At 39.7% G+C, this 27,640-nt stretch overlaps 1 protein-coding gene across 7 annotated transcripts in view; it reads left to right on the forward strand.

Moving 5' to 3' along the window:
* SLC23A2 (solute carrier family 23 member 2) overlaps window positions 1-27,640 on the forward strand; it is a 66,684-nt gene that overhangs the window by 18,883 nt on the left and 20,161 nt on the right. For 4 of the 7 annotated variants that reach the window (XM_072846019.1, XM_072846021.1, XM_072846022.1 and 1 more), the window contains 4 exons: window positions 15,292-15,580; window positions 16,232-16,330; window positions 21,856-21,972; window positions 23,172-23,329. In XM_072846019.1, the coding sequence (XP_072702120.1) occupies window positions 15,449-15,580; window positions 16,232-16,330; window positions 21,856-21,972; window positions 23,172-23,329 (506 nt within the window). In that variant the 5' untranslated portion in view covers window positions 15,292-15,448. Of the gene's footprint in view, window positions 1-5,826; window positions 5,931-15,291; window positions 15,581-16,231; window positions 16,331-21,855; window positions 21,973-23,171; window positions 23,330-27,640 lie in introns of all 7 variants that reach the window. The other 3 variants (XM_072846016.1, XM_072846017.1, XM_072846018.1) reach the window with 1 other exon arrangement.

The following is a 27,640-nucleotide window of genomic DNA, read 5'->3' on the forward strand; positions in this document are numbered from 1 at the left end:
ACTCATGGGACAAACAGTTGGTCAACAGTTATCGGTAGTAATAAATAGCATCTATTATTGCTAATATAATTAATAATAGCATCTATAATTGCTCTCTGGCACCAATAGATGATCTGCTTGCGCCCTGCCTTTTGCCAGTTCCGGCAGAAAGAAATTCTCTTGCCGTTTTGGGGGTTGGCTCCAGGAAAGGACTCGGGGGCTCTAAAACCCAGCACAGTGACAACTTACTTCTGGGAAGGTATTTGAGCAGATGTGTCGGGATTGTGCTTGCAGCAGTCAGCAGTCTGAAGCCAGAAGATACTTGGCCTGCAGAACTGAGGGTACTGTGTAACACAGCAAAGGCTGCCTGCACAAAAGCATGCAAAGAATCATGCTGTCTCTCCCCCTCAGCACTTGGAAGCCTTGAAACATTTCCTCTGCAAGTGGTATAAATTTGCTGATTATTCCCAGGAAAGATTTCTTGAAATAATCTTGAAGGAGTGAAAGGTCACTGAGCAAGGAGGGCATAACTCTTCCAGCTGGATAATTAAAAAGAAAATTAAAAAGTGTGCTAAGTTTGAGATTGACTTGTGGCCATGCTTTGAAGATTAAAAGGGCTTTTTTCATTTCAGAGGAAGGAGGTTGGGATTGGTGGGAGGAGGAGTTGCGGCTGCTGGAGCAGTTGGGCAGTACTGTGAAGCTGCATTTGCTGTTTGCTTGCTGAACCGTGAACGAGATACCAGGATTACTGAACAGAAGTATGGCTATCTGCTCTTTTTCCCCCTATTTTAAAACATTTAGTCTCACAGCTAGAGTTTTCAACCTGGCTGCTCACTATTTAGTGCAGGTGGATTTTTAGGCATCTGAGCAAATAGTGTATTGAGTTCAAAAGTGCATGAATGTTTTTTGTATGACTATGTTTTGCTTTAGAAAATGAAAATAACAGCAACTTCAACTAAAGGAGAGAACTTTCCATGTTCTTTGCACAGCCTGTAGCAAGATCAGTCTGCTGTTTTTTTCTGTACAGAGATTTAGCCCGCGATTTTGAAACTACTTGCAGTCAGAGAGAGAGAGAGAAAGCTAAAACTTGAATGTGCTAACTAAATGGTAACAGCAAAATAATGCCAAAGCAATACCAAAAAATTACAAAACTGCAACTTTAGCAGATAACACCAACAGATGTTTCAAGTCTAGATTTAGTATATAAATTTGCATATCCACTCTGTTTTGTGATCTGCGGCATTGAATAGGTCAGAGCTGTTGGGCTGATCATGGGTTTTTGCTCGCGGCTGGAACCCGTGAGTGCACCTAGGATGTGCTTTTGTGGTCTGATGTTTGAGAAATGAAGAGATTGAAGTCATAGGCGTGAAGTCTAACTGTAGAGTTCCAGTTTGTAGCTTATTAGGTGGAGGGTTATTAGGTACTCAGGCTTTTTAGGTCAGTTGTGTGTTGTTCCCTTGGCGGAGTTATTGCATACTTGAGTTTGGGCCGTATGCTGTCTTCTTCTAAGCGTATGTTGAAGTTGACAGCGTTTCCCTGGGCATCTGGGAATACGCGAAGGTAATGATGCTTTAAGGGTGGCAACCTCTCATGGTGCTATGTTGACCAATAAACAGGTTTTACTTTTGTGAGTTCTTAGAAGAAAAATGATTTGAGCTTTTGCCTTTAATTACAAGCATACCTGGAGGTCCAGGAAAGACGTAGGCGTCTGACTTAGTTTATGGATGTGGTGAATACAATAGCAGGTCATGAAAAGCACATTCCTTCTCCATTAATTTTTGAAGCGCTTTGATCTGTGCCTGTGGAGTATATGGCTTTGGCTTCACTACTCTTCTGTTGTTGTTTTTCCTTGAAAATGATTTCTTATTTCTTGCCCAGGAATCAGCCACAGGTATTTTTAAAGGCACTTCCATCTTGTAATTACTTCTTTACGTAGAAGAACCATCGGTCTGCTTTGATGTACATCTCGGACCCTATATTTTTCTTACGAGTATTTAAAAATACACAGTTGCAGGAAAAGTTCTAAGAAACACCATAATATGAGCTGTAACTGAATTCAGGATTTAAGAAGAAAAGTTGGGCACACAGCATTTCATTCTCTAACTGGAAAAGTGGAATTCACTTAACGCGGACTGCCTCTAGGTATCCTTTCTGTTCGATGAGAGGGATGTACATTTTAATGGGTTGAGTCACGTACAAGGGGTCTTGTAGGTGTAGTACCCAGGACCATGCATTGCTCATTTAATTAAATGGTAAGCTTTCAAAGCAATTTCAGTAATTCTTTGTGTATATTTGACACAGCATTAGGCAAGAGAAGAGTAGATGTTTTCATATTAAAGCATATCTTCTGGTAAGTGCTTTTCCAAGGAATTTATAATTCAGTGGTTTTATAAATGTCTCTGTAAGATCAAACTTAATGGCTTAGTCTTTCTGCTGTTGCAGGTTGTGGGTGGAAGGGGATCTATTTATTCTACTAATATGTGATGCTGTTTTCTTGTGTTTGCTGTATTATGTTAAGGGTATTCTGGAAGATGTTCACAGGAGTCTGCTGTATAAATTGAACCTCTTCACTGATGTAAGATACATATTTATTATGACTTAGGTAGGAAGAATACTTAAATTAGGGGATCGCTACAAAAATGCAGTCGGGAGACTCATTTGGCCATCATAAATGAGGCATCCTACACCTCACCCTCCTGATGAAACAGGATGTTCTTGCAAAGAAGATGTGCCTTCTTCTGATCGTGTTGCTCTGGGAAGGATGCGTTGCCACAGCTGAATATTTGTGAGGCATCTGCTATGCTGGAATAGGCTTTTTTTTTTTTTTTTTAATAAATTGTGGAACAGAGAACCTCTTCTTAACAGTTTTACAGTTTTTCAGTGACTACATCAGACTTGCCTTTTTATGTTGTGTTTTTCTTGTTATTACCTGGCAATAGATGAAGGTTCAAAGGAGGGATTTAGTTACCAGGTGTTTGCGGTCACTGGGTCATATTATTACCAGTTTTGATCATATGGGATAACCGTTGTCTGCCATCCCTACACACAAGACAGGGTTTTCAGTACAGTGGAGAGAGGTGACTTCAAAGAAGAATTTTGTCCTGACTGAGTGCTGCAAAACTAGGGAGGATGGCCTCAGAATAAATATTCCAACTCAGAAGGTTGCCTGTAAATTGTCAGTTTACCAATGTCTGTCTAACAGCAAACATTTGTAATTTGACTAGGGCACTCTGATGTGTTTGTTTCATCCTTAAACTGAACACTGTATGTCTGAGAAGAAGGCAAAAAATTGGATTTTCTCATAATAATCAGAAGTGAACTCATCCTAGAAGTAACATTCTCAAGCAAGAGAAATGCTCCTATCAGTTTAAATTTCAGATATTAAGCAGCTGATAAAAATGATGACTAGCTATGTAGGATCATCACGGCAGTGCTTCCTGCACTGAAAGAGCAAGATAAATTTTCTACCATGATTTCACTTCCATCAATAAAATGCGGCAATACAGAGCGCTTCCCAGCTGTTTATTCCCGCCTGTCTTTCACAGTATTAGGGAGTTTGAAGATGCACTGTAAAATATATTCCACTGTCTTGAAACAGTAGTCGCAAGAGTTATATCTTGAATTAACATTCATCTCGAGTATGACAGTGATTAAGTACCTATTCACTGCAAGGAGTTTTAACCAAACAACCTGCGATTAGATCTGTCCAGACTGTCGATCATGGAAGCCGGGTTTTAAGTGGAGGCGTCCAGGTTAGTAGGTGGTTTATTTGAACTAAATGATTGAGTGTAAATACTAAGTAATCAGAAATAAATCTTTGGAATGATGAAATTCTCCACTCACCAGTGATGAACTTTGGAGCGATTAGTCTTAATTGTAAGGTAAATAGACAAGTCTTGTTTAATTGGGTACTTAAGTAATATTACTTGCATTGAACTCAATTACACTTTGAACTTCGATGTTCAGGGCAAGCAGCATTGAGTCCCTGGCATTTTTTAATGCAACTATTTAAAAAAGATAATTCTGGACATTGGAGTAAAAAAGAAAATGGCTTATTTCTTTCAAAACCTTACATTTTTTTCTTGCCATTGATCGCTTAGTCCTGTACCTCCCTGTGAGCTCATCAAATGCCTTGAATCTAAAATAATTTCTAGCATATTCCTCAAAAGTATTGTAGATGAGTAATCTCACAGGCAGTCTGTGGACCTGTGGTACAGCAGTTTATATTTTATGGTCTTAAAACTTAAGATATGGTGATGCTTGCATTAAGGGCTGTAAACTTTCTCCATATTGCAAGTAGAAGATGTTTCTGTTTGTGAGACATATCGAATTCAGCAGTAAAGAGCAAAGGAAAGAATCTAATAATTGGAGAAGGAGCAAGTGGAGGAGGAAACTTTTCAACATCGCTTTGCAGTGGAGATTAAATGCTGGAACATAATGTGGTTTTATATACGCACACATTGTATAAAATAATCAGTGGAGATAATTGGCTTTCTTCCATGCATTCTCAGTAAATGATGAATAAAGAGTATTGCACGTAATGAGTGTCAGCTTTCAATTAAGTGCGCCCTATTCAGTAGTTGGTTCTTTGATGCAAGAACAAGCACATGCCGATTTCTGATCCACTGATGATCCGCAGCTTTCAGGTCTTGACAATTAAGCAAGCTTCGGGGGCGTATGGCAAACTTGTACACTTGTGTAACGCTGACTTTGCTCATTAAGCGAAGGGAGCTAGATGGCGCCACCTCCACGTCTTTTCCCTCCACAAATTTGGGCTGAAAAGGTGCTTTTCAGGTAAAGTGAGCTCGTTATTCTGCCCACTAGCGCTGTGCTCTTGGCCGGCTCTCAGTTGCGCGCAAGTGGCAGAGACGCTGCGTATAAACGTGGGCGCAGCGCCTGGTAGTTGGGTGCTACTTTCTGGTGGCCTGTTTTAATTATCGCTTACGGTATCGGTTGTAGAAGTGATGGTGTCTCATTAATAGTACAAGCACGTGATGTATTTGGAGAGGTAACTACTTCTCTCGTGGGGTAAGGGGATGGTGTAAAAACTTGATGGCAAGCGATAACTTGAGGCAGGGGCTGTGATGCGATGAATTATAAAGTAACATTTCAAAGTATAAGGGCAGCCTTAAGACAGTGCTGTCTTCCTGCAGAAAGAGAGGTAGGTCAGGGGGAGAAGAAGAGATTCATGCAGAAGGACTGCACATGAATTAATTTTGTTGTTGTTGTTTCAAGTCCCTTTCCATCTCGTTTTGCTCTGTGGCCTTAACATCACTATTATGCAGCATTTTCCATCAGGAAAGTGAATGAGCCCAGCACAAGTTATATTGTGTGTTTTCAGTTCTTGGTGAGGTTGTGGATTGCTCAACCTTGTCTTATGGAACAGAGCTTTGAGATCTGGGACCTTGAAAACTGGCTAATAGCTAATAAAAATATTTCCGTGCAAGCTGCGCAGCAAAGGCTTATGGAAATGCTAATTTGGCGGAGAAAATCTCACTCCTGATTACAGCTGTTGGAGTCAGGCATGTAAATATTTATGCAACTTGAATTTTGGGGGCCCCGGCTGGGTTTTCTCCCTGTAGCGTTGCAGATTATGTAAAACACTTGAACCTCCTTGTTCGAGTTGATCTGTATGCACTCTGCTGTTACTCAGAGACTGTCCGTTTGCTTACTTCTTGTAACTATGGCAGAGGCGTGTAGTAACAGTTTATGACCGTGTGGTGTCTTCCTGCATTTCAGCCGTTGTGTAACGCGCAGAGATTGTGATTGGACACAGTACAGTTATACAATGTAGTGAGCCCAACCAGATTATAAAAATCCTCCTTCGGTATGTCTGCATCCTTTCAGGCTGCGGCTTGCAACTCGAACCGTTGCACTGAGCATAGGCTGGAAGAAAGACGGTGGAGGAATTGGCTGAGACGGTCTCTAGAAGTTGGTGCAGGTTTCTGGAGGTAAGAGCTGCTTTGAATTCAGATGTTAATGGGGACGATTACAAAAGTCCGACTGCTTTAGTGTGGGCATTATTAAGGAAGAAAACTTAAACCTGACAAACTCGGGTTTTTAATTACTAAGTTTCAATATCTTGAAGATTAGAGGATTTAATTTTTCATTTTAAAATTTTTGTCACTGTAAAGAGAGACTCAAAAGCATTTGCCCTCTTTCCTGTTTACCTGTAAACTTTGGCTTCCTTTTAATTTTTAAAATGGGAGAAATTTATATGAGGTTTATGTGGTAAAAAAGAGATTTTAAGACTTTAGTTTTTGAAAGTTTCTTGAGTTCCAAATCTTTTATTAAGTTATGTTAAATGGAAAGGAAGTGTTTATTTCAAGACAATCTAATAAATCAACTCAGTATAAACTTTTTCAAGTGTGTAATCTGTTACTGGCTTTATATTGCGTACTGGACTAAAATTGTTCTCTTTCAGCAAGGAGTGATTATCTGTAGCAAAAGTAGACATAGGAATGCCTAAGCCTTTGGAAAGGAGCTTCGTATTCAGAGTTGAAAAAGTTGGCATGTTACTCTGATTTGCTTAATAAATGGAATTTTTCTTAGATGAGTCTCTAACTTCACCTTTGTTTTAATGCGATTAAGGTCTTGGGGAAAAAAGTAGCTTTCATCAAAGTGCCAAGTAGAAGTACAAAGAAAGCTGAGAAAAGAAGCAGCGTGTGCTCAGGTTGCTTTCTGAGTGCCATGAAGGACCTTAATGAACTGTGTATTAACATCCATAATAATGTGGCGGTACCTGAATTCTTTGATTATTAATGCTCCACAGGGAGACTGTAAGGACTGTATACTATTATAAATCAAATTAATGTGTGCCATAAACAGTGAGGGAGGTGTACTGAGCTACAAGTAAGACTATAAAGTAGTGATGTGGGGTTTTTTTAAGAACACTGATACACTATTTCATTTTTATTTACCATGAGCGTCCTTGCTATCTAGAGAACACCGCAGGTGTCATTTGATATCAGTCGCTTGATGTCAAGCTGTAAAATTGTTATCTCCTAGATTTTGCTTACACTTCTTTGAATTATAATCTTATGGCTTCTTCTGTGTACGTCTTTCTTGATCTTCCTTAGGACTCTGTTAACGCAGACCATTGCATACGGATTGATGGGATCTGCTATGGAGGGTGGCGCACACGGTGCACAGAAACTTGGCAAAACTGTTGCCTATTGGAACAATAAAATGAGAGAGTAATGGGGTGAAAGATGAGCAAGGAATGGCTTGACCAAACACATCTTAAGGTTCACGTACGCTTACTGGAAATACTCATGTTTCAGATATTTCTGTTTAGAATCACAGCCTAAATAAGCTGCTCTTTAATTATTTGAGTAACCAAACATGTAGTTTTTGAAAGCTGTGAGATCCTTTGTTAAACATCTCATTCAGTTGGATTTAAGTCCTCAACAAGCTCATTCACACAGGAAGTTAATGAGATTTAGCTAATGTGCTTTAAATCAACGGAAGGTTTGAGCATAACTTTCCTGTGTGTCTTTGTGTAGACATGCCCTAATAACGTTGGTCAGTTGTTAAGACATACTATTCTGGATGGCAGTCAAAATACCAACTACTTAAAAATTCATTAGAGCCTACAAAGAAAGAATATGTTTGTGCTTTGAAGATGTCCTTTAAAGTGAAGTGAGAAACTAACTTAGGACTGAAACTTCTTAAAGTGCCCATCAACTCGTGTTTTTTAAAACCTAAATGTTAGGAAGTTTGGGCTTATTTAAAATAGCAGTACTTTGTCTGCTTCTACTGCAGGTAAAGGGAAATGATGTCTTCTTGTGAAGTGTTGCGTTAGGAATTGGAAGTATACTTTTCTTTTTTAAGTGTAGGTGTAGTTTGCTCTGGAGTGTGGAGGGAAAATCTTCTCTGTAGCATTTAAGGACAAGGTAGCATTTCAGCGCAATTTCATTTCATGGGAAGGAACTCTGGGTGCAAGAGGTGCCTGGTAAAGACAAATCACAAGTATTTTTCGGGCCAAAGAGGCTCAGTTTCAAAATAGCCTGAGGAAAAGCTCTACTTAAGACTCAAGCAGGAAGATGGTTTTTACATGTAGCAACAGAAGATTAAGCGCGGGTGCTGTGCAGCTTTTCTCACGTCTGTAAGATGGTCAAAATCCCCTGGAAGGTTGAAAAACTGCCCTTTGGGCACACCTACGTATCTGGAACAGTTTGTGGGATAGAGGACCTCGTGGGCGCTATATCCGAGTACCGATCTGGAGATGTAATACTCGTGGCCAGCGCTGTGAAGCAATTGAACTTGTGGTTGCGGGTCTGCAGACAGTACTTTGATTGCATCATGTTAAGTACTTGCTGGGCTTTATTAGCCTCGCTGATGAGATACTTGTTGATGAATTCTTTGGAATAGGGAGGACCTTTTTGCTTTGTAGGAAAACATCAAGCAGCTTTTTGGACAACTTTGAGTAGCAAAGTTGCTACTCTTTTGATCGCTTGTAAATTGGTCATTAATATTTTAAAACCCCTTGATAATGTACTGTTTCATTTTTAAGAATTTCTCAGAAACAAGTTTCTCAGGCTTACTGCATTTCTGCTGTTAAATAGCAGATGTGAACAGCTATGGCAGGCAGGCTGGAGAGTGAAAGGGGGAATCTTGTTCTAAGGTTCTTTTAGTATTAAAAATAGCATAACTCAGGACTTGGAAAAGCGAGGACATGTAGAAAATCAAACCACAGTGCCTGTGGCTCCCATGTGATGCACAGAAGACAAGGTGCGTCTAATAACAGGAAGAGGAATCTTTGTTTTTCAGTACCTTAATGGCACAAAATCAGTACAGAAATTTTGTGCAATGAGCTTAACTAGCGCCAGTGGCAATCTGGAGAAAGCTGCTGTTCCATAATTAACTGGGAATTGCCTGGCTTTTGTGTGGAATTGTGTGTCTGGCCAGGGGTAGCTGTACCCTGTAAGTAAACTTGTCTAATTGGAGCCTCCACAAAATTCCTTAATTGTCTGCGTTGCCGGTCTTGAAAGCACAGAAGCACTCCTGTTTCCCTAATCAGTTTGGTACAGTGTTTTGGTGAAGGAGTTTCTTTCAAAACTTCCCTGATCTCCTGGCATCCATCCTGCTGCCTTCTGCAGCCATGTGCATCTCCCTGGATACTCCCGTGCCGATCCGAGCTGTGCGTCTGCCTGTGTCCCCCTTCTCCGTGTCTCTTGGTGAACGTCAGCTGGCAACCAAACTAAGCTGCTCTGTCCCGCAGCATGCAGTTTCTCTTTAATACGTCCTCGTGCTTGTAGAGTAGTATTAGCTGCTTGGCCTAAATGCACTTTCTTAAACTAAACAAAGTAGATGTGGTGCATTTGTTACTGGCTTAAATTCTTCATAGCTGTCTGATGCTACAGGAACTGAGAATTTATCTTTAGTTGCAGTCTACAGCATGCCCTTTCCAGAAGCAGCTCTGCAGTGCTCACAGTATTGGGTATGAGTGAGTGAAGTGGATTTTAAAACTGGTTTTGTCTTCTGCTCAGCCTTGGTACATTTTAATAATAAAATATCCTGATGTGCAGGGAGTCCAAATCCCTTTCCACATCTGTCGTGTGTCCATGGCCAAAAATACAATCTCAGACGTAGCGGATGCCTTGATTTGTATTTAAACACATCGTGTACTTGAGTTTTAGAGATGCCAGATGCTTGAAACTGCCATTGAAGGTGGTGGAACTCCAGATGTACTGCTGCAGTTCAGGTTATTCTCCTCAAGTGTTTTGAATTTGTTTAAAATTTAGGTGAAGCTAACCTCGGTTGATGTAAGGCTGGACAACTTCTGGCTGAGAGTCATCTCTGCTTGCAGGAGAAAGTTGTTGTTATTCACATGAATCTGACAGTTAATTACAAATAATAAATTGAAGATTGTAATTAAGCTGTCACCTTAATGTGATTCTCATCTCCTTAGTCTATGCAACAGACTGAGCTCTCTTGGCTCTTCACCCATCTGTAAAAGCCAAAAAGATCCTGGGCTGGATCTGACATCGCTCCTTCCTCGGGGCGGTGCGACATGTGCTTACCAGGTGGCATACCTACATTAGTGCTCCTGGGAGCTTTTCCATCAGTACGCTCTAAAGAATGTGCTGTTTCATTGCCAGCTTGTTTTATAGCATGCCTGTTGTGCTCGCTTTACAAGAACTTGCCTTGCACAGCAGTGTAGGGCCACCGAATGTAGGTCAGTTCCTGATTTTCCACGGTCGAGGTGGAGAGGGGAGGACCACAGGTACTGATTAACTAGTTAATTCTGTTTGACACCTGTACTATGCTAAGAGATAGGAGGCAATACACTTGCCTTTCAGACTAGCTAGGATTCTCCTCCTAACTTTTTTACCATCTGGTTTACTTGTGTCCTAGACCTCCTCCAGCAGAACTTAGTGTTTGAGGAAAGAAATACAGCATACCACAACTATAAGGCAGCCAATTTCCATTTGTCTTTGCAGACAGTTTTGCCACTTTATAGAGCAGTAAAACATTTGTGATTGTCCAGCAGCTTCTGGTTGCAGCTGTGGTTTTAGGAGACCTGGTACCAGTTCTAAAATGTTGCGGCCCCACGTGCAAAGCACTAAATCAGGCCGCTTAAGTTGTGTTCAAACTTTGTGCCCATTGCTCATGTTTATCTGCTCAGCTTTATGCTGGGTCAGCTGTCTCCTGTCCTCGCAAAGCAGCTGCACAAATCAATATGGAAAGTCTAAAGTATTCTGGCTAACATCCTTGTATGGTGGGTCTGGCTCAGTTGATAGAAATTGGAGATCTGGTTGGAATTTGGAAAGACCCTCATGGTTTTAGAAAGTTTTTGTTTTCAGTTTGGCAAATAAGGAAATACATAGAACTGCCTCCCTCTTAAAGCTTCTGGGGAAAAAAACCCTGCATCATTCTTACACTTTGGAAAAACAGCAATTTTCAGAGTTGAATGTCATCATGACAATCATGGGGGAACCTGAGGTCCAGACTAAGCTTCTTCCAAAGGGTGAACCTCTAGGTATGTTTATTGCAAATGTGGGGCGATATCGCAGTGGCGACGTATCCTGAACCCAGCATTGCTTCCCAGTTCTGGTGCTGCCAGTCTGACAGCACCTGACAAATTGTTGACTCTTCTAATGGACGTTTAAAAAAAAACAAACCCCAAACAAACAGAGAAGCCCCAACAAGCTATTGCCCCAAGCATGTTGTGCAGTCTGGAGGTCAGATTGGTTTTGTTTTCCCCAATCTTTGCTTTGCCAAGCTCTGGATTCAGATGTTAAAGGCCCTCAAACATAGCACTGTAGAAATGACTGCCATCACAGCAAATCTGATTTTTTTTTTTCCAATTTGTCTTTTGTAGTTGTTACTGGGTATTCTCAGACTAATCTGAAAAAGTAGGGAACATTTTAGTGTGGTTCAGCCCAAAACTATATCAAATGATTCTGCTTTTAAAGAAAACAATGCATGCAAGGGGGGAGACGTATATATTACAATTGCCTACTCCTTTAATGGGGTTCATGGTCCGTTTTTCCTTTCCATGTTAATAAGCTCTTTATGTATATCTGTATCTTCTGTCCTGCCCAAATTAACTCTTGAATCTAGTAAAAAATGAGTTTTCAAATTACTTTTTAGACAGACTTGCATGCAGTTTGGTACCTTGTGAAACAGAAGCTTTTTGTGCAGCTTGTCTTGGTATATGGGCAGATTTCTCTGTAGGAAAACCTTTGTTGTATACTTCAGTGAATGTATTTATTTGTGGCAGAGGTTCCAGAGTAATGACTTGTGGGCAGAAACTGCAGGAAGAAAAAGAAAGGTACATTTAATTACACTCTTGCATTGTACATCTCCATCTCTGATGGTTTTTATCTTTTTTTCTTTCACTGAACTTTGAAATGCACTGTAACTTGTTTAAAAAAAAATAGGAGAGCTCCCATGGTAAAATAGAAAATGTGTTGTTAGTAGTCATGAAAATGCAAAGTGTAAGAACTACCATGTTGTGTCAAACCAGACACTCCTGTAGCTTTGTGTCCTGTCCCAATGGTACCAAATCTGGGAGAAGATTTGTGTGTCAGAGAAAAGGCAAGCATGTCGAAGATGCAGAGTGGCCTTTCCCTGGCTAGGAGGGTTTTCCTCTTGTGAACTTGCACCTGGACTATCCCCTGCAGTAGGCTATTTGTCTAGATACTAATCTTATCTAAAGCACTGTAAACCCATGTCAGCTTTTGGCCTTCCTGGGTTAATAATGTATGAGCACTGAAGATAATTTGGTATAGAAAGAGATGAATGTTAATCAGTATCCTGGTGGAAATGTCACTTCTAGCCTTTCCATTTGATTGAAGGCAGCAGATAATTTATTATACTGGGTGTATGTAGCTGATGTTGAGTGAGTTTTATCTCTTTTTACATGACTTTTCAGCTTCTGATCAGTGAGATTTGTTATGGAGGGCTATAAAATGTCTGAGTCATCTTGTTCAGCTATGCTCAGTTGGTGGGATAAGAGGTCTGATAAAGAAGAATGATATCTTTCAGATAACCTGATCTGCTGCTACCTAAAGATTTCTGTTTCAGTTTGATACTTCTGATTGCAGAATAAAGGTATTCTGAAAATCTGATTATCATCTGTGCGATTAAGTGCAAGTTTAATTGCAAGAAGAGTTTGGAAATTTGTTCTCCTCGTTTTCCTGGGACCGCCCCCCTGACTCACGTAGGTGTGGTATTTGTGTGCATGTATACATGTGTACACAAACACTCTTGCTAGGGAAAGTATGCTAGGAAAAGATGAGGCTATTTTTTCCTGTTAATTTGGAGTCACTTGTTCGTCATCATCTGGGAACCCTCATCCAAACACTATCGTTCTAGCGATTGTGTTTCAGCTCTCAAGAATTAATACAAGGCACAGCTTATTTGCATGCACTCCTGATGCAATTCTCAATTCCCGAGGAATGATCACATCTTCTTTGAGAAGATAGCAGTCTTACTGTTTGCAATGCGAAGTAAAATGGGATTATATGGTCTTTTCTTTTGCATCAGTGGAGATGCTAGTTAATGCTAACTAAGCAGCTTATTGTGCCGGAATACCTTAAACCAGATCTCCTGAATGGCAGGTTTCCTGCTGGTGTAACTCTTACGCTGGTGTTTTATTGGCATGGCTGCATTTGTTAGGGAGGTGTAATTTTGCCCTTTCCCTTTTTCTTTCCAATCTGAGATGAGAAAGCTACCAGAGTAAACTGCGCATGTCTCCATCACTGATTTTCTTGGAGAATAAAATATGTCTACATTGACAGAAAAAGGCAAATTTTTTTCTTCTTTCTTCTTTTTTCTTTTTTTTTGTGTGCTTAAAAAAAATCCCTCATGCCTCTACAGTAAAAGCAAGTAAAACCCCTCCAAAAAAACCCCCACCCAGACACCCCCACTGCCCCCCAAACCTTTAACTAGTATCTATCTCCTCCTCCTCTCTAACCTGCTCATGTCACGTCTCAGACCGGCATAGGCAGCTTTGAGACCAATGTTCCTATAAAGATTTGAGGAGGCATCACCAGTTACCTGTGCACAAACTCAGAAGCAGACAAACTAATTTAAAGTTGCTGTTCGCGTCTGGAGATTTGCACTTTTGAAGAGGAAGTCTGTGGTTATTGTAAAAATGGGAATACCTTTTTTCCCCCCCCCCAGAATGGCATGGCAGTACTCAGTCTTCTCCTTTAATCTTAAGTTCAAGTGAGAAATAATTAATTATGCTATCTTAATATTTACTTTAAGAAACAAGTCTTAATTAAACCCTTATTTGAAGGCACTACTTTCCATTCCATTTTGATTTAATTAGGAGTGCTTCAAGGGTATCTCAGTGCCCAAGTAGTATTTCTTATGTACATATATTTTTCTCTCTTGAAAAGTTATATCGCTTTGAAAGATTAATATCTCTTTCACCTGAAGTAACCAGAATTTTCTAGCAAATGGGCAATTAACAGCTATTAAGAAGTTCTAAAATATTAGTACTCTGTAATTTTTCAAACAGTCCTAAATTGCCCCTAGCAGAAGGGTCTTTGTCAAGTTTCATTATTATTGCAATTACAGTAGACATTCAAGCTGCTGGCATTTTCCTGAGCAGCATTTTGGAAGGGAAGCTTAAGAAAAAACCCAAACCCTACTTTTTTGCTTTCTAATATATACATAACTGTGTGTTTTGAATGTCCATTAGCTGCCTTTCCACCTCTAGCAATTAAGTTGAAAATGTCATTCACTTGCTTTTGAAGTAATGCCAGTGGGTAGTGGGGTTTGCTGCTCGATTGTGTTCCTGGTTTTGCAGAAAATTTCACTTGATAAGATTTGGAAAAGGCCATTTTTCAGGTTCTATCATGTACTTTCATCTGTAGCTTGGCTTGTTTCATCCGCAGCTCTCTGCAGCTGCACTTTCTTTTTTGAAGCTCCGCTAACCACAGGTAGCAAAACTTGGTTTGCTGCAGAATATTCTATGCTGTCTCATGGGAAGTTTAGGTTCATATCTGTTAATTCATGTTCCTTAGTCTTCAAAATGGTAAAAGTGTGGGTGGCCATGGACTGGCAGGTCTAATTTAAGGAGCAAATGTGGGAAAACTATACTGTAGTGACCCATCTGGGAAAACAAAAGAGAACCAGTAAGCTGTAAGATCTTTCCTGTTCCTGTGCCAAAATAGTAGTGATACTAATTAAAATGCACAGTTTTATCCTGAAGCAGTTGCTTCAATATCATCAGGCAGATTAACTTGAACATCCCTCGTGCAACTGGGATAATTTCAGGTAAGGGTGTTCAGCAGAAAGGGCTGTTTCTGCCTGTCTGAAATAGGCTCACTGAAAGTCGGGTGTGCTTCACTGGCCATCTAGTCTAAGCTTCCTGAATGCTTTTTATTTAAAAACAAGTTGTTTTAAAAGGAAGGATTTAATTATACAGAGGTGAACTTGTGAGTAGGTCTACAAATTTACACTCTTTGAAGAAGCACAAGTATTGTTTGCAGTGGATGTTCAATAGCAAGCTGTTCTACATCACTGCGTAGCTAGAGTACGGCTGTACTTTGTTCCCAAAAAATTCTATGGAAATGACTGTGAAATTGAAAGAAAGCCAAGGTTTCAATATACTACTAATAATTGAAGATCACAAGAGAAGAATGAGAGAATAATCACAGTATTCCCATCTGAAAGAGTTTAAAATACTTTAGCTTTATCTTTAAATAGTAATCTGCTAATTATCAGATCAAAAAGGAATAAGAGTTGGTGAGTCATGAGCGTGAACAGGAACCAAGGCTGCGGGGCATGTGTGTTTGTACATGTATCTTAGGTAATCAAGAAAAAATTAATTTATCTCTTCAATTCTAGGTGCCATTGATGCTAACGATACTTAAAAAAGCAACCCTAATGTCCCAGCTGAATTACTGAGCACTTTTGTGATTCCTGGAGGTGCTGCTGTTGTTTAAATAAGAAATCGTCCTTAGTACTTGGCCTGTCATCCCAGAAGCATCCGCTTGGGTACTGTATGCAGGTCCTTGACATTCTGGAAACGATGGGGATTGGTAAGAATACCACTTCGAAATCAGTGGAGGCGGGAGGCTCAGCAGAAGGCAAATATGAGGACGAATCTAAACATCCCACCTTTTTCACCCTGCCTGTAAGTAACACCTTCAGGTACTACATAGTCAAGCTCGGTGTGAATCAGTGAATAATGCTTTGTTCTAACCATGTTGAACAAAACCTTTATTTCCACAAGTAGTTAGTAAAACCTCTTTTGCCACTTGTTACTGTTTATATATAAACAGTCAATTATGTTGTCTGTAGTTATTTCACGTCTGTGCTCCAAAACAGTGCGGTTCACAGGACATGCGATTCCCCAGAACAGTTAACTGTCCTACTGCAGGATACACCAGCCCCCGGTATGTCCTGAGTTGCTTGGCTAAGAGTAGCAGGCAACAGCAAGGAAACGCTTGTTTTCTTTTACTTACTCAGATTTTCAGTCGTAGCATTCTGTTTTACCTGTCAGCCTCTTAAGAACTCTTCCAATCAGTGTGCTGCTGGTTTCCCCCTGCCCTCAGCTGACACTGTCCAGGCTTTGAGGAGCAGTGTGCGATGTCTTTCAAGTTTCTGTATATTCCTAGGCCTGCTGTTGTAGAAATGATTGCTTGCCATGCTTGTAACATTCTCTGACAAAATGTCAAAAGCAGATGTCAAGTGCCAAGAGATAAAACTGAGTGACATGAGGTATGATTGCAGAGAAAATGTTTATTTTAAGACCTTGTGTTTCTTTTTTTTTTTTTTTTTTGAGGTCGTGATAAATGGTGGAGCAACATCCAGTGGTGATCAGGATACAGAAGACACAGAGTTGATGGCCATCTATACTACAGAAAATGGCATAGCAGAAAAGGTATGTAGTGGTTTCCTGCTAGGTGAGAACTCATTCTTGCTTTTTCAGTTCTATTGTTTGCCCACACTAGTTTTACTTGACTGAGAGATTTTCTTTCTCTAATCAAACGTGCTGACTTCCAGATTCAGATCAGGCCTGGGGGAGTTCTGTCCTCATGACTCTTCCGGTCACACATTTTGGTTGCAGAACACGGGGAACGACTCAGCAAATGTTAGAAGCAGTTAATGCACTTTGACCTGCCACCAAAATTCATAATACACCATTTTTTGATTTCTTCATTTCCGTTGGCCTTTTGCGTGGTTTCCCTGATGAGGTCATTCTGTTTTGTTCTTCAGTTCTTAACTTTTCTGCATTTAGTCAAGTAAACTGGTGGTGTTGAACACCTTCAAAAGTGGGATCTTCCATGCTCTTTCCCAATTTCTTCCAAGCTCCAACCTCATAAACTTGATTTTTCTAATTCTTCTTTCAAGTAAGGGGCTGCTTATTATTATTTAGGGACAGCTTTGTGAATGAAGGTCAGGTCTTTTATAAAAACGCTTGAACGTTTTTCCTTAGGATAACGATGATTGTATCTTAGCTCTTCAGAAAGACCCAGTTGAGGCCTCAAAGGAGACCAATTTTGTTGTGATTTTTCCAGCTTTCTTCTCAACTCCATCATTCCTCAAGCCTGTTCAATAATAATCTTGCAAGAAAAGACAGTGTGAATCTAAGCTTTTGTTTAAAATAAGGGAGAGGATTACGGTAAATCTGAACAGCACCTTCTTCTGAAATGGTTAGGTCTAATTGGCTTTCTGGGTAAGCCTTATCTCAGAAAAGCCTCCATTTGACCAGATCTTTCAAATGTCCTGATTGAAACAAGAACAAAACTCTCTTGGTTCCAAGCAAGAGCATCATGATGCTCATTTCTTTGAGGCTGTAACTTCTGTTGGGGCAAGGATGATACCAAAGGGTGTAGTTAAGGTTTTCTAACTCAGACATCAAAATTCACTTCTGAATTTCAGATTTAAAATGTACCCTAAACAGGTGATGCTGACAGAGATCTTTCGGTGTTACATTTTAGAAGAATGTTATGAATGCCACGATGTGCCTTCGTATAGTCTGCCTCTTTCCAGATAGTCTGCCTGAATGTCTCGAATACATCTCTACTACCATCTTGATCATGCTGCTATTTTAATGGACAAATATTGGCAACTGTTGGCATGCATATGTCTCTGCTGGCTGATTTTTGGAGCATGCTCAAACTAGTGTGGAGAGAGACAATCTGATAAAAGCCTTGAGCAAAAGGCGTTGGGATGGAATTGCGCAACTAAGATTAGCGATCTCTAGACATTAAGGCATGTCTTCATAGCCTGTTTTTACCAAACATATATTTTTCTCCCTTCCACTTGATCCATGTGATCAGAACTGTAAATGATGGATGATAATTCCCCTTAAAGAGACCATGAGCTTTTAATCAACCAAATCTGCTTGAGTTAAAGCTTTGCTGTGGCTTACAATGTATGAACAGTGAAAGGAGGGGCTGTAGCAATTAACAGCCTCATGTATTAAGATAGTGTTTCTGGTGATCTAGGCAGACCTCCTGCTTTTCCCTTAAAATAAATGTGTGCATGAAGCATGTTTGTTCTTGGCTTTGCATTCCTCTTGAGAGATCATTCACCAAAAAAGCAAATGAAAGGCCTTGAATAAAAAGCCTTTAACAAAGAGGACTGAAATGTACTTAGTTGGTGGAGGATGCCCAGTGCTTACATTGTCTCACAATATTTGTTATCTGAAACAATAAACTGTTAGCCCAGATGAGAAATAACTGTATTGCTGCATCCCTATAAAATAAGCAATACAATGTTGCTTATTGCTTAGTAGAATTAATTTGAACATGTTGTCAGCTCCTTATTTCAGGTAGTTCTCTAAAGGCCTTATTCCCTGCAGTTAATGAGTTTTCTTTTGGTCCTTCCCACTAGTACTTGATAACAGAGCCTTCATCTTGCACTGTTGGTGGTGTTCGCTTCTTTGGATTTGGGGGTGGGTTTGTTGGTTTATTTGTTGTGTTGTCCCCCCCACACCATTTTTGCTCCACCTTTATCTCTGTTTCATTTCCCCCCCCTGTTTATACTACTACTGTGCTTTTTTTGCATTTTTGTGTTGTCCCACCTTTGGCCAATTAAAAATAATTTTTAAAAAGTATTAGTCTCTGATGGGTATCTCATTCAAAAAGGTGCAGTTCATTCCCAGCAATTCCCTACGGCATACTGTGGCGTACTCGGCAAGCACTAGCACGTAGTCAGTACATTAAACCAGCAGGCACACGCTGGAGATATGAAAGGGCCAGTGACTACCGAGTGACTTACCAGCAGGATAGCCAGACCTCACCCTAGTTCTCAAATTCCTCGTTGTTCCGCCTTGGTCCCTTTTACGTTGGTTCCCTTTTACGTTGGTTCCCTTTTACGTTGGTTCCCTTTAGCCATTATCTGCTAAAGATTTTATGAAGGTGAAAGCTTTCTCTTCCAAAGTGGAATAAGTCTGGCTTTTGGAAGGAATGAGGAGTATGCTGGATTTTTTTTATCCGACCACTTTGCTGTGTAGGACAGACATTGCTATGACAATTATGGCTTAAAGTTTGAAATTCTTTTGTTAGAAGACCTATAAACTTCATTTTCTAAAGGAGAGCTTAAGTTGGTTAGCAGTTGTCGATCTGTGCCCAAAGAGAGTTTTCTACGTGCCATGGATGAGTTGCCTTGTTCCTAGGCCTGGTGCCTGCTCATCTTTTTATTCTTTGCAGACAAATGTGGGCATAAATGTAATCATAAATTAAAAGCTCTGAAAGGACTAATAAACTTGCTACATGTGCCATGGTCGTCTTGGTAGAAACAGGCCATGGCTTCTGATTTTTGCTGCCCAAAGAAGATGGGGAATATATATAGTGTAATATAATAGATGGGTGGGTGGAGAAGTTAAGGAATGTACTTGATGCAACCTCATCAGTCCTATGAAGAAAAATTAGTGTTCAGCACTAAGTGGAACATTTAGGTAGCTACTGGATGTTGGTCTGGCAAAGTTAGAAAAGTTAGAAAAGAGGCCAGTTAGATGGGTTTTCAAAAGGCAGGGGCCAAAACAGAGCCACCAATCTGCACAAATCACTTACTGGATTTTTAGAGAACCTGGTATCCTGCGTGGGAACATCATGAACTTTGAAAATCTCATTTCTCTCCGTCCTTGGAAGGAGTAGTGCAGGTTGCTCAGTGCACAGTGGTACGTGTTTTATCTTTTCACACTGCAGTCAGGTGGGGAACTATCCCCAGTTTGTTCTCCTAAATCTGTGCTGCTATTTGGGTGGCTTCAGCAAGCTAATGTTGACGTGATTCATGAAGCAAACAGTTAATTTCTGCTGATACCTCTCTGTTCCTACCTCACGGGCAGATGTTGTAACCATTCGTACTCTTCTTTCGTGACCTCTGCCTCTCTGTAAGTGTATGATGACCTCTTAGTCAAAATGTTGAATAAACAGGCAGTATCACCGGTGAGCAAAGTTCTCAGGTGGAGTGTATGTTGCAGTGAAATTGAGGGGAGGTGAAGCAATCATACACACACTTTTTTTTTTTTTTAAATATATATATATGTGTGTGTGTGTACAGTCTCTGGGGGAGGGTTAACAAAACTGCTTTATGACAACAGAAAGTATCACAGGAGCTTCTCTGGGTGAATCTTTGTTTTCCTGAGCAAGTCCTTCGAAGAAGCCTCTAGTGATGATAAATGTCCTGCTGTTTGTCCATAACTACGTGGGCTGTTGAGTCTTCCTCCTTCTGCCTGTCTTTGTGGGTCAGCCACTTTGTGTCCTGCCTTGGATCTACACATAATTGCATTGACGTGAGGATGTACACGGTTTTTCCAAAGTTCCAGTTAGAGATAAGACATGTACAGGTTTACTGCTGCTCAGTTCTCTCCCTCCAGTATGAGGTGAAGCTCTAAAACTCAAGTTCCTGAGGTTTTTTTTATTTGTCGTTTTTTAGAGAATCAGGTCAGGAGAGCAGTCTTTCATTTTTTGGTCGGTCTAAAAATTACATTGGTGCTGCAAATTGGCAAGATGAGTTGCGCACTGAACAATTTCCCTTAGTCCTCTGTTTAGGACCTGTACCTTATTTAAACTAACCCTGGTGAGCAGATTGCTCGGTGCTTAACATTGTTAAAAAGAGTTTTCTGAAATTAATGTTTCTATATTTTGCTTTTCCACTGTAATACCCTCGACCTTTCCATAGCAGGGTGGTCATTTACACTACCTGAATTTGAATTAACCCAGTGGCATTTGTTTTCCCAACAGAAATCGGAGGTAAGAAGGAAGTACCATGGGTCAGTTTGGCTTCCCTGACCTTGTAGATGATAAACCAAATGGAGATTATCTAAGCATAATCTGTGGATGTGTTGTGATTTTTTTGAAGAAGTAAAGACCATTTGCGGCAAAGTCACAAGTCTGGCAAAGTTCCTGGTCTTTGTGTAAGGCTACTTCACATGAGTTTGTTATGTTCTAGTGTGGATTAGGTCAGAACAGTAGTTATATAAGGTATTTTTTGGTTAGTTGAGCTGAAATGATAAAATCCGATACTTCCTCCTGCTTTTGTTGTTGTTATTTGGGCTTTGGGGCATTGTGTTCTTGTTCTCAGGAATTTCAAAACCGATTTGAACAAAACAGTTCCACTTGGTTGTAAAGAAGAAATGATTGAGCTGAAGGTTGTTTTACTGGAAAATCTGCAGGGATTCTGATGCGTGTATATGTGTGGTCACTTGTCTGTTAGCTCTCTGCAAATTAGGGCCCATGGTAGGCCAGAATGTGGTCTTGCTTAAATTCCTGTAGTTTTGGAGGAAGTCCGCTTGACTAATACAAATTGGCTGTGGATGTATTGAGTTACAATGATTAACATTTTTCTTGAGTGCTTGAATGTGGGGTGGAAGCAAAAATAATAAATCTTGTGGCTAAAAAAGGTTAACCAAGACTGAAATTGAGTAAGAATTAAGCGGGGAAGCAATTACCGTAATGAGGAACTTTCTTGCCTGTGATTTTGGTCTCTTATGCAAGGATAGCCATTCTGCTTTGAAAATAGCTATTGTTAACTCTTCTACTTAGTTCCGATTCTTCCTTTTTTGCTGGTTTCTTTTTTCTTTTTCTTTTTTTAAATAAATGGTTCTATCATGATAATCCCATTTTTGGGCAACTTTTGGCTGCCAGGTCAGTTATATCGTAAACGAACAATTGTTGTGTTAGTATAATAAGCAGGGAATGGCTTATAGAAGTGAATGTGTTTGGTACAAGTTCAGTAGCTACAGCTGGAGATGAGCTCGTCGTCAGAGATAAAAGGCTTTAAAAATGCAACATATCAACATTGCTTGGGAGTATTATACCAGCCTTGGAGTATCTGGGAATTGCCTGATAGTTCACATTCAGTTTATTCATATGTAACAGTAACCTACTGTTTGTCCTTTTTGTCCTCCCCCACTTTTTAACCCTCCCCACCTTTCTACCCTCCCTATCAAAATAGAGCTCTTTGGCAGAGACGCTGGACAGCAGTGGCAGTTTAGATGCACAGAGAACTGACATGATTTACACTATTGAAGACGTTCCTCCTTGGTATCTCTGCATATTTTTGGGGTTACAGGTATGTTTCAAAACAGCTATAATATTTTCTTTTAAAGCTTGTTCAGCATTTTCTATGTAGTTGATTGCATTTGTGTATGTGATAATTTTATTCTTCCCACACGCTCACATGTTTGAAGAAAGTGTTAAGATAGTTTCTTCTGAAGTTGATCACAAAGATTATTGTGTTGATAATGACCTATATTATTGTTTGCTGGCTTATGCATTTGTGAGACTCACTTTAATATTAGTCTTCTAAGCTGCTGCTAGTAAATAAGCGAGGAAAGGCTAAGTGGTAAGCTTCAGAAAGTGACATTTGGCACCTCTGGAATTGAAGATGGAGAGAGATAATGGTTTAGTCCTGAAATCTTGAATATTAAAGTGGCTACTCTAGTAATTTCCATTGTGCAAGCTTGATAGCATCATCCTGGACCTGTAGCCTTGCTAATAAGTGTGGCAGGCAAATTCTGCACTCCTTAGAGTGAGAGCGTGTGCTTCCTGCTATGAGTAGGACTTCAGTGGTGAGCTGACCCTACTACCAGCTCAGCCACACACTTGTGTGAAGCGGAACAGCTCTTTTCATCTCCTTTCTTTCTCAAATGGTAATAAACTCCCACAGGAATGCTGAGAATTTGTTAATATCTGTAAAGTATGTTGAGATCTCCAAATACATTCCAAAGCATCCTTTTTATTTCTGCCTTTCCTCAAGGACACGCAGTTCTGTAGGGATTGTATTTTTACTTGTTGAATATGGTTTTGTTTGTTTGCTTAATGTATTTGGATTGGAAAAGAATGAGTACGTAGTTTCTGGTATTTGTGAGTTTATTTGCAGCCCAGTTTGTGTGTGCTCTAAGTTCATTTGTAAGCTAATGGTTTTTCACATGGTTGAAAGTGAATGGAGTTATTTGTCTGCTGTTCTGTGTTAGAAGCTGTTTTCGGCACAGTTACCTACATAGCTTGTCATCAAGAGCAGTAGCCATGTAGCTATGTAAATAACCTAAAATTTCGGTTTATCCTACGGAAATAGCGATCATTAGCAACAGGCTAGTGGTAGCTCAACATGGAAGGAAAATACCTGAAGAAATGCTTAAGACCAGGAAGTGAGAGCTTTGGTGGATAATTCAAAAGCAAAAATATCCAATGCAAAAGAAAAGATGGTCATAAATTTATTTACTTATTAGTATTGGCTGCAGTATTAACAAATCTTTTTTCTCTTCACAGCATTACTTAACGTGTTTCAGTGGAACTATAGCAGTGCCCTTCTTGCTAGCTGATGCCATGTGTGTTGGATTTGACCAGTGGGCTACCAGCCAGTTGATTGGGACCATTTTCTTCTGCGTGGGCATCACTACACTGTTACAAACAACTTTTGGGTGCAGGTGAGATTTGGGACTCGTTTCTAGTTGTTGAGATGGTGATAAGAGTAGACATCCATTGGGATTTCCAGGATGCAGTCCAAGATCCAAGAGGTAGTTAGTCTACTTTCAAAGGATAAATATGAAACACAAGATAGCAGGTCAAATACAGGGCAGTTAGCGAAAGCTTTTGGAGAGCTGCTCCCAAAAAAAGGTGGATCTGAAATCGGAGAAGGTGTTCCAAGGGTAAGAAAATAGAGCAGGGGCAAGGAGAGGGAAGAAGGAGGAGCGAAATCCATGAAGACAGAGAAGGTAGAAGTGTTTCTGGGGGAAAGGAAAAGTTTACCACCGTGGTAAAGAGGAACTACTTTGGATATTTTTGTTAGTTTCTTGAATGAAACTATATTCTGGCCAATGTTTTGGTTGCTATGATTAGTCGTACAGCAAATTGTGTGCTTGTTCCTGTAAAGTCCTTGTCAATTTAGAAAGGTAGGGGGGAAATGATGAGGATAACCTTTTATTCTGTGAACTGAGTGTCTCTGATACCTTTCAATACAAACAGATCATTTGTTTTTATGTGTTAGTTGCTCTTAGTTGCAGGTAATGATCCTTCCTTGAGTTGGGAAGAAACATGTATGTGTACAGGGATGCCTGTACCTCTCCTTTGGTCTGCTCTCTTTAAGAGGATGCAAGAGACCAATTCAGCTTTTAGGAAATACTTATAAAAATCTGGTGTTGGTAAGAACAGGATGTTCTAAGTTTTATTAACGTGAAGAGAAATCTTTTTTTAAAATTGTGTGTTCTACAGTAAACGCTGCAGAGAGATGTTTGACATGTTTACTTAAACTTTTGTTGACTCTGCCTGTGGCAACCAGGAATAGCTAAAACCTGCCGAGTCATTTCTGCATCTTCTTGAATAAACCAAGGGTGATAAGTAAAACCAGAAGAAAAGTGCATATTTTAATAGTATGCCCTCCTATGGTTACTTGAATGATTTATGGGTCATTTAGTTCCATTTAAGAACAATGCGAGCTGAAATCTTGCATTCCAATAGAAAATGGACAAACACCCCCCACATTTTTAAAGATTTATCTAAGGAACAGAATCTTTGGGTGGAAAAGTTATCTCAATAGGGTGCAGAAGACAAGCCTATGGTAGATCACTTGCAGGCGTAGATCAGCTTTTCATCTAAAAATTTTCCAAATATTTCAGGTTTTCCAATATAATCTTCGGCTGATATTTTAGTTTGCTTTAGTTAGCTTTCTTGTCTTTTTTCCGTTGGAAAAAACCCTTCCCTTTATTATTTTATTATGTCTTACTAAACTTAGAAAATCGCTCCACTGCTTTGTATGAAAAGTTCATTCTGATGACAAAAGAGCATAATGAAAATTGTTGAAAGAGAAAATTTTCTTTCCTCAATGTATTTTCTTTTAGTCAAGACTACCTGCAGTTAATAATCATATTTTCTGCCTGATTGGCTCTTTGTGCTTATAGGGTAGCTGGCCTTAGCTGTAATCATAAATTTTCGAGTACCTCGTCTGAAAGGAGGCAGAGGAGCAGAGTTGTGCCCTTTGGTGTTTTGAACCTCTCTTTTGATGGGAGTAGTGTATTTTTCTTCCCTGTCTTCTATTTGTGTTTCATATAGGGAATCAAAGGATTGTTGACCTAGGCGGGAACTGGAAGATAAGGTCTTTTATTGTTCAACTTTGAGTGTCTCCACCTTGGATTTATTGAAGTTTAAAATCTTCCAATTTTCTAAGAAGTGCAGAGCTGCGCATGGAGATGAACTCAAAGGGGAGCTTGGTTTTCCTGTGCTTCTACCAGCTTTCTTCTTCTGCCTCAAATTTATCAGAAGAAGCTTAAGTTTTATGCTTCCTGAGACTTTTATGTCTTCACAGAAGTAAAGTTTGCCATATTTTGTTTTTTTTCCCTAACTAATCTTGGCCTTTTTCTCTTTATTGCTTACTATAGAGTGATCTGGGGCTCTTGCAGAAACCAGCGTGGTCCCATCAGTTTGAAACGCTCTGTTCCTTCTGTATAATCCCACCTCTGCCCTCCGTGGTGGTGTGTTATACTTCTCAGTGACTTCCACTTGCATATGTTTATATACTGAAGAGACAATTGTGTTTGGGTCTTAAAATAAGTGCACTTGTATTTAAGGAGAAAATTTCCGCAGTTGAATGTTTTATAACTATTTAACATGTGATTCTGGTTTTATGTAAGGGTCGGAATGGGATATAGCAGCAACGTTCCCTAAATGAGATTTTGAAGTATTTATTGGCAAGTCTGTCAACTGCAAAGCATTTTGGCAAATAAAGCCACTACGGTTTCAAAAGGTCAAATTCCATGGTTTAAAGGTCCTTAAAAGATGGATTTAGCTCAATTATGAGGAGGAGTTGTGGTCAATTTGGTACCTGTACTAATTTTAGGAATTCAAGCTATTTATTAGGTTATATAATAAGCCAAAAGATTTGGCAAGGATTCAGAGTAATCAGTTTTTGATTACTCAAACTGAGACAATCAAATACAGCTTTAATATACCTAAACATTTTAGGTATATTAAAGCTACGTTGTCTAAGCATTCTTACATCTGTGTGACACGTTAAGATAACGAAGACATTTCCAGATTACTTTAACTGCACAAAAAGCTCTGCCTTCACAAGGGCTGGTGCCAAAATTGAGCGACTTTGCAATTTAGACATGAAATGAAAATGATAGCCCAATCGTAAGCTGCTGTACTTTAGCCAGTTAGTAGTGAATGCCTGGCTTTGCAACGGGAAGGGTATTTCATAAGTCACGTTCCAAACTGCAGCTGTCTCTTTAGAAAGAAACTGATCTTGGTTGGCTGATTGAGTAATAAGATTTAAAAAAAAAAAAAGAAAAAAAAAAAAAAGAAAAGAAAATACTTTTTTTTTTTCTGCTTAGGAAAAAAACCCCAATATTTTGAGCCTACTAGCCCTTTTGGTAAATATTCGAGGTTAACTGTCTCATATAAAGGTTGAGCGGATAGCTAAGCAAGACGTGCTAAGATCTTATTCAATTCAATTCTTACTCAATATGTATGCAGGGTATTTTATGGGATAGAAAACTCACAATCTGGACCTAAGTCTCAGTACAACTGACTTCATCACTGGAGAATGTTTTTGCAATGTGTATTTACAAAATCATTAAGGGGGGACAGAGTACTTGTGTAGGTGGGATAGAGGAGTAACAGCTTGTTAAAGGTATTGCATATTTTGCCATGGGCACCAGCTTGCCCAGTTTGCTTAATGAACCTTGAAAAATAAGGTGAATCATTCACTTGTAGCTACCAACCGTTTCTTCACCAAAGATAAAGCTTTGATTTTTGCTTGAAGAAACTTAGAAGGGAATTGCATGCCAGTCAGGTGTGCTCAGATGGCTCATGTATTTTATGAAATTTGACTTTCTAATGAAGTTTTCAACTGCAGTAGGTGGGTCAGCTTTTTAGATTGCTCATGGCCCAAACTCCTTTCCAATGGTAGTTCAACTGTTCTAACTTCCTGCCTGTGAACTTTACAACCCCTGTTAGTAACATGCTTCTGATTTGATCTTTTTTGTTAAACATGTATAGAATTTTTTCCCCCACAGTTGGTTTTTGGGTTTTTTTTCCCTTCTTTGTGCCTTTTCTGACCTTTATCTGAATCTGCTACAGTTAGTTCTTTTCCTTTACTGGTGCTTGCGCTGGCATCGAGGCACTTCATTGCAACTGTAAAATAGCCATAAACAGGGTGCAGTAACAAGAGCCGCATGAGCAATTGTTCCACATGTTACAGTTTGAGATCTGCTATTAAAGAGAGTCTTATTACAATCCATTCATGACAGTATTTATAGAATAGTTCAAAGTGCATCTTCTCTGTAGTTAAGTAACATCTGAGTATTTGTGATGTTATGCAAGCTGGGGTTGATTCAATAAATACGTCGTTGGTGCTGGTAGATGCTCTTTAGATCTTAAACCTTTTGGGAAGTGTGAACACCAATGCTAAGAATGTCATCTTGAAATTCTTGCAGCGTTTGTATTTATTGTTGGTAGCCACCTGGAACATCTAATCAGCTCTTATCAACCTAATAGTTATTTACACATACACTTAAAGATGAATGTATAAATGACTGTACTTCAAGTCATGCAAAGGGAAGGTATTGAGTATGCAGACTGCATACTGCTCTATCAAAGAGCTTTCTTAGTGTGGCGGGACGGTGAAAGCTGCACGTTCAGCAGTCTGACTGGTACTTGCATCAGAACGTGCATCTGTATTCTTGTTGTGCTGCTGAGTCAAAACCTTAAATCAATGTCTGGTACCTGCATGCTGGTATCCG

The sequence above is a fragment of the Ciconia boyciana genome, chromosome 25 (genome assembly GCF_034638445.1).
Source record: "Ciconia boyciana chromosome 25, ASM3463844v1, whole genome shotgun sequence".
Lineage (NCBI taxonomy): Eukaryota > Metazoa > Chordata > Aves > Ciconiiformes > Ciconiidae > Ciconia > Ciconia boyciana.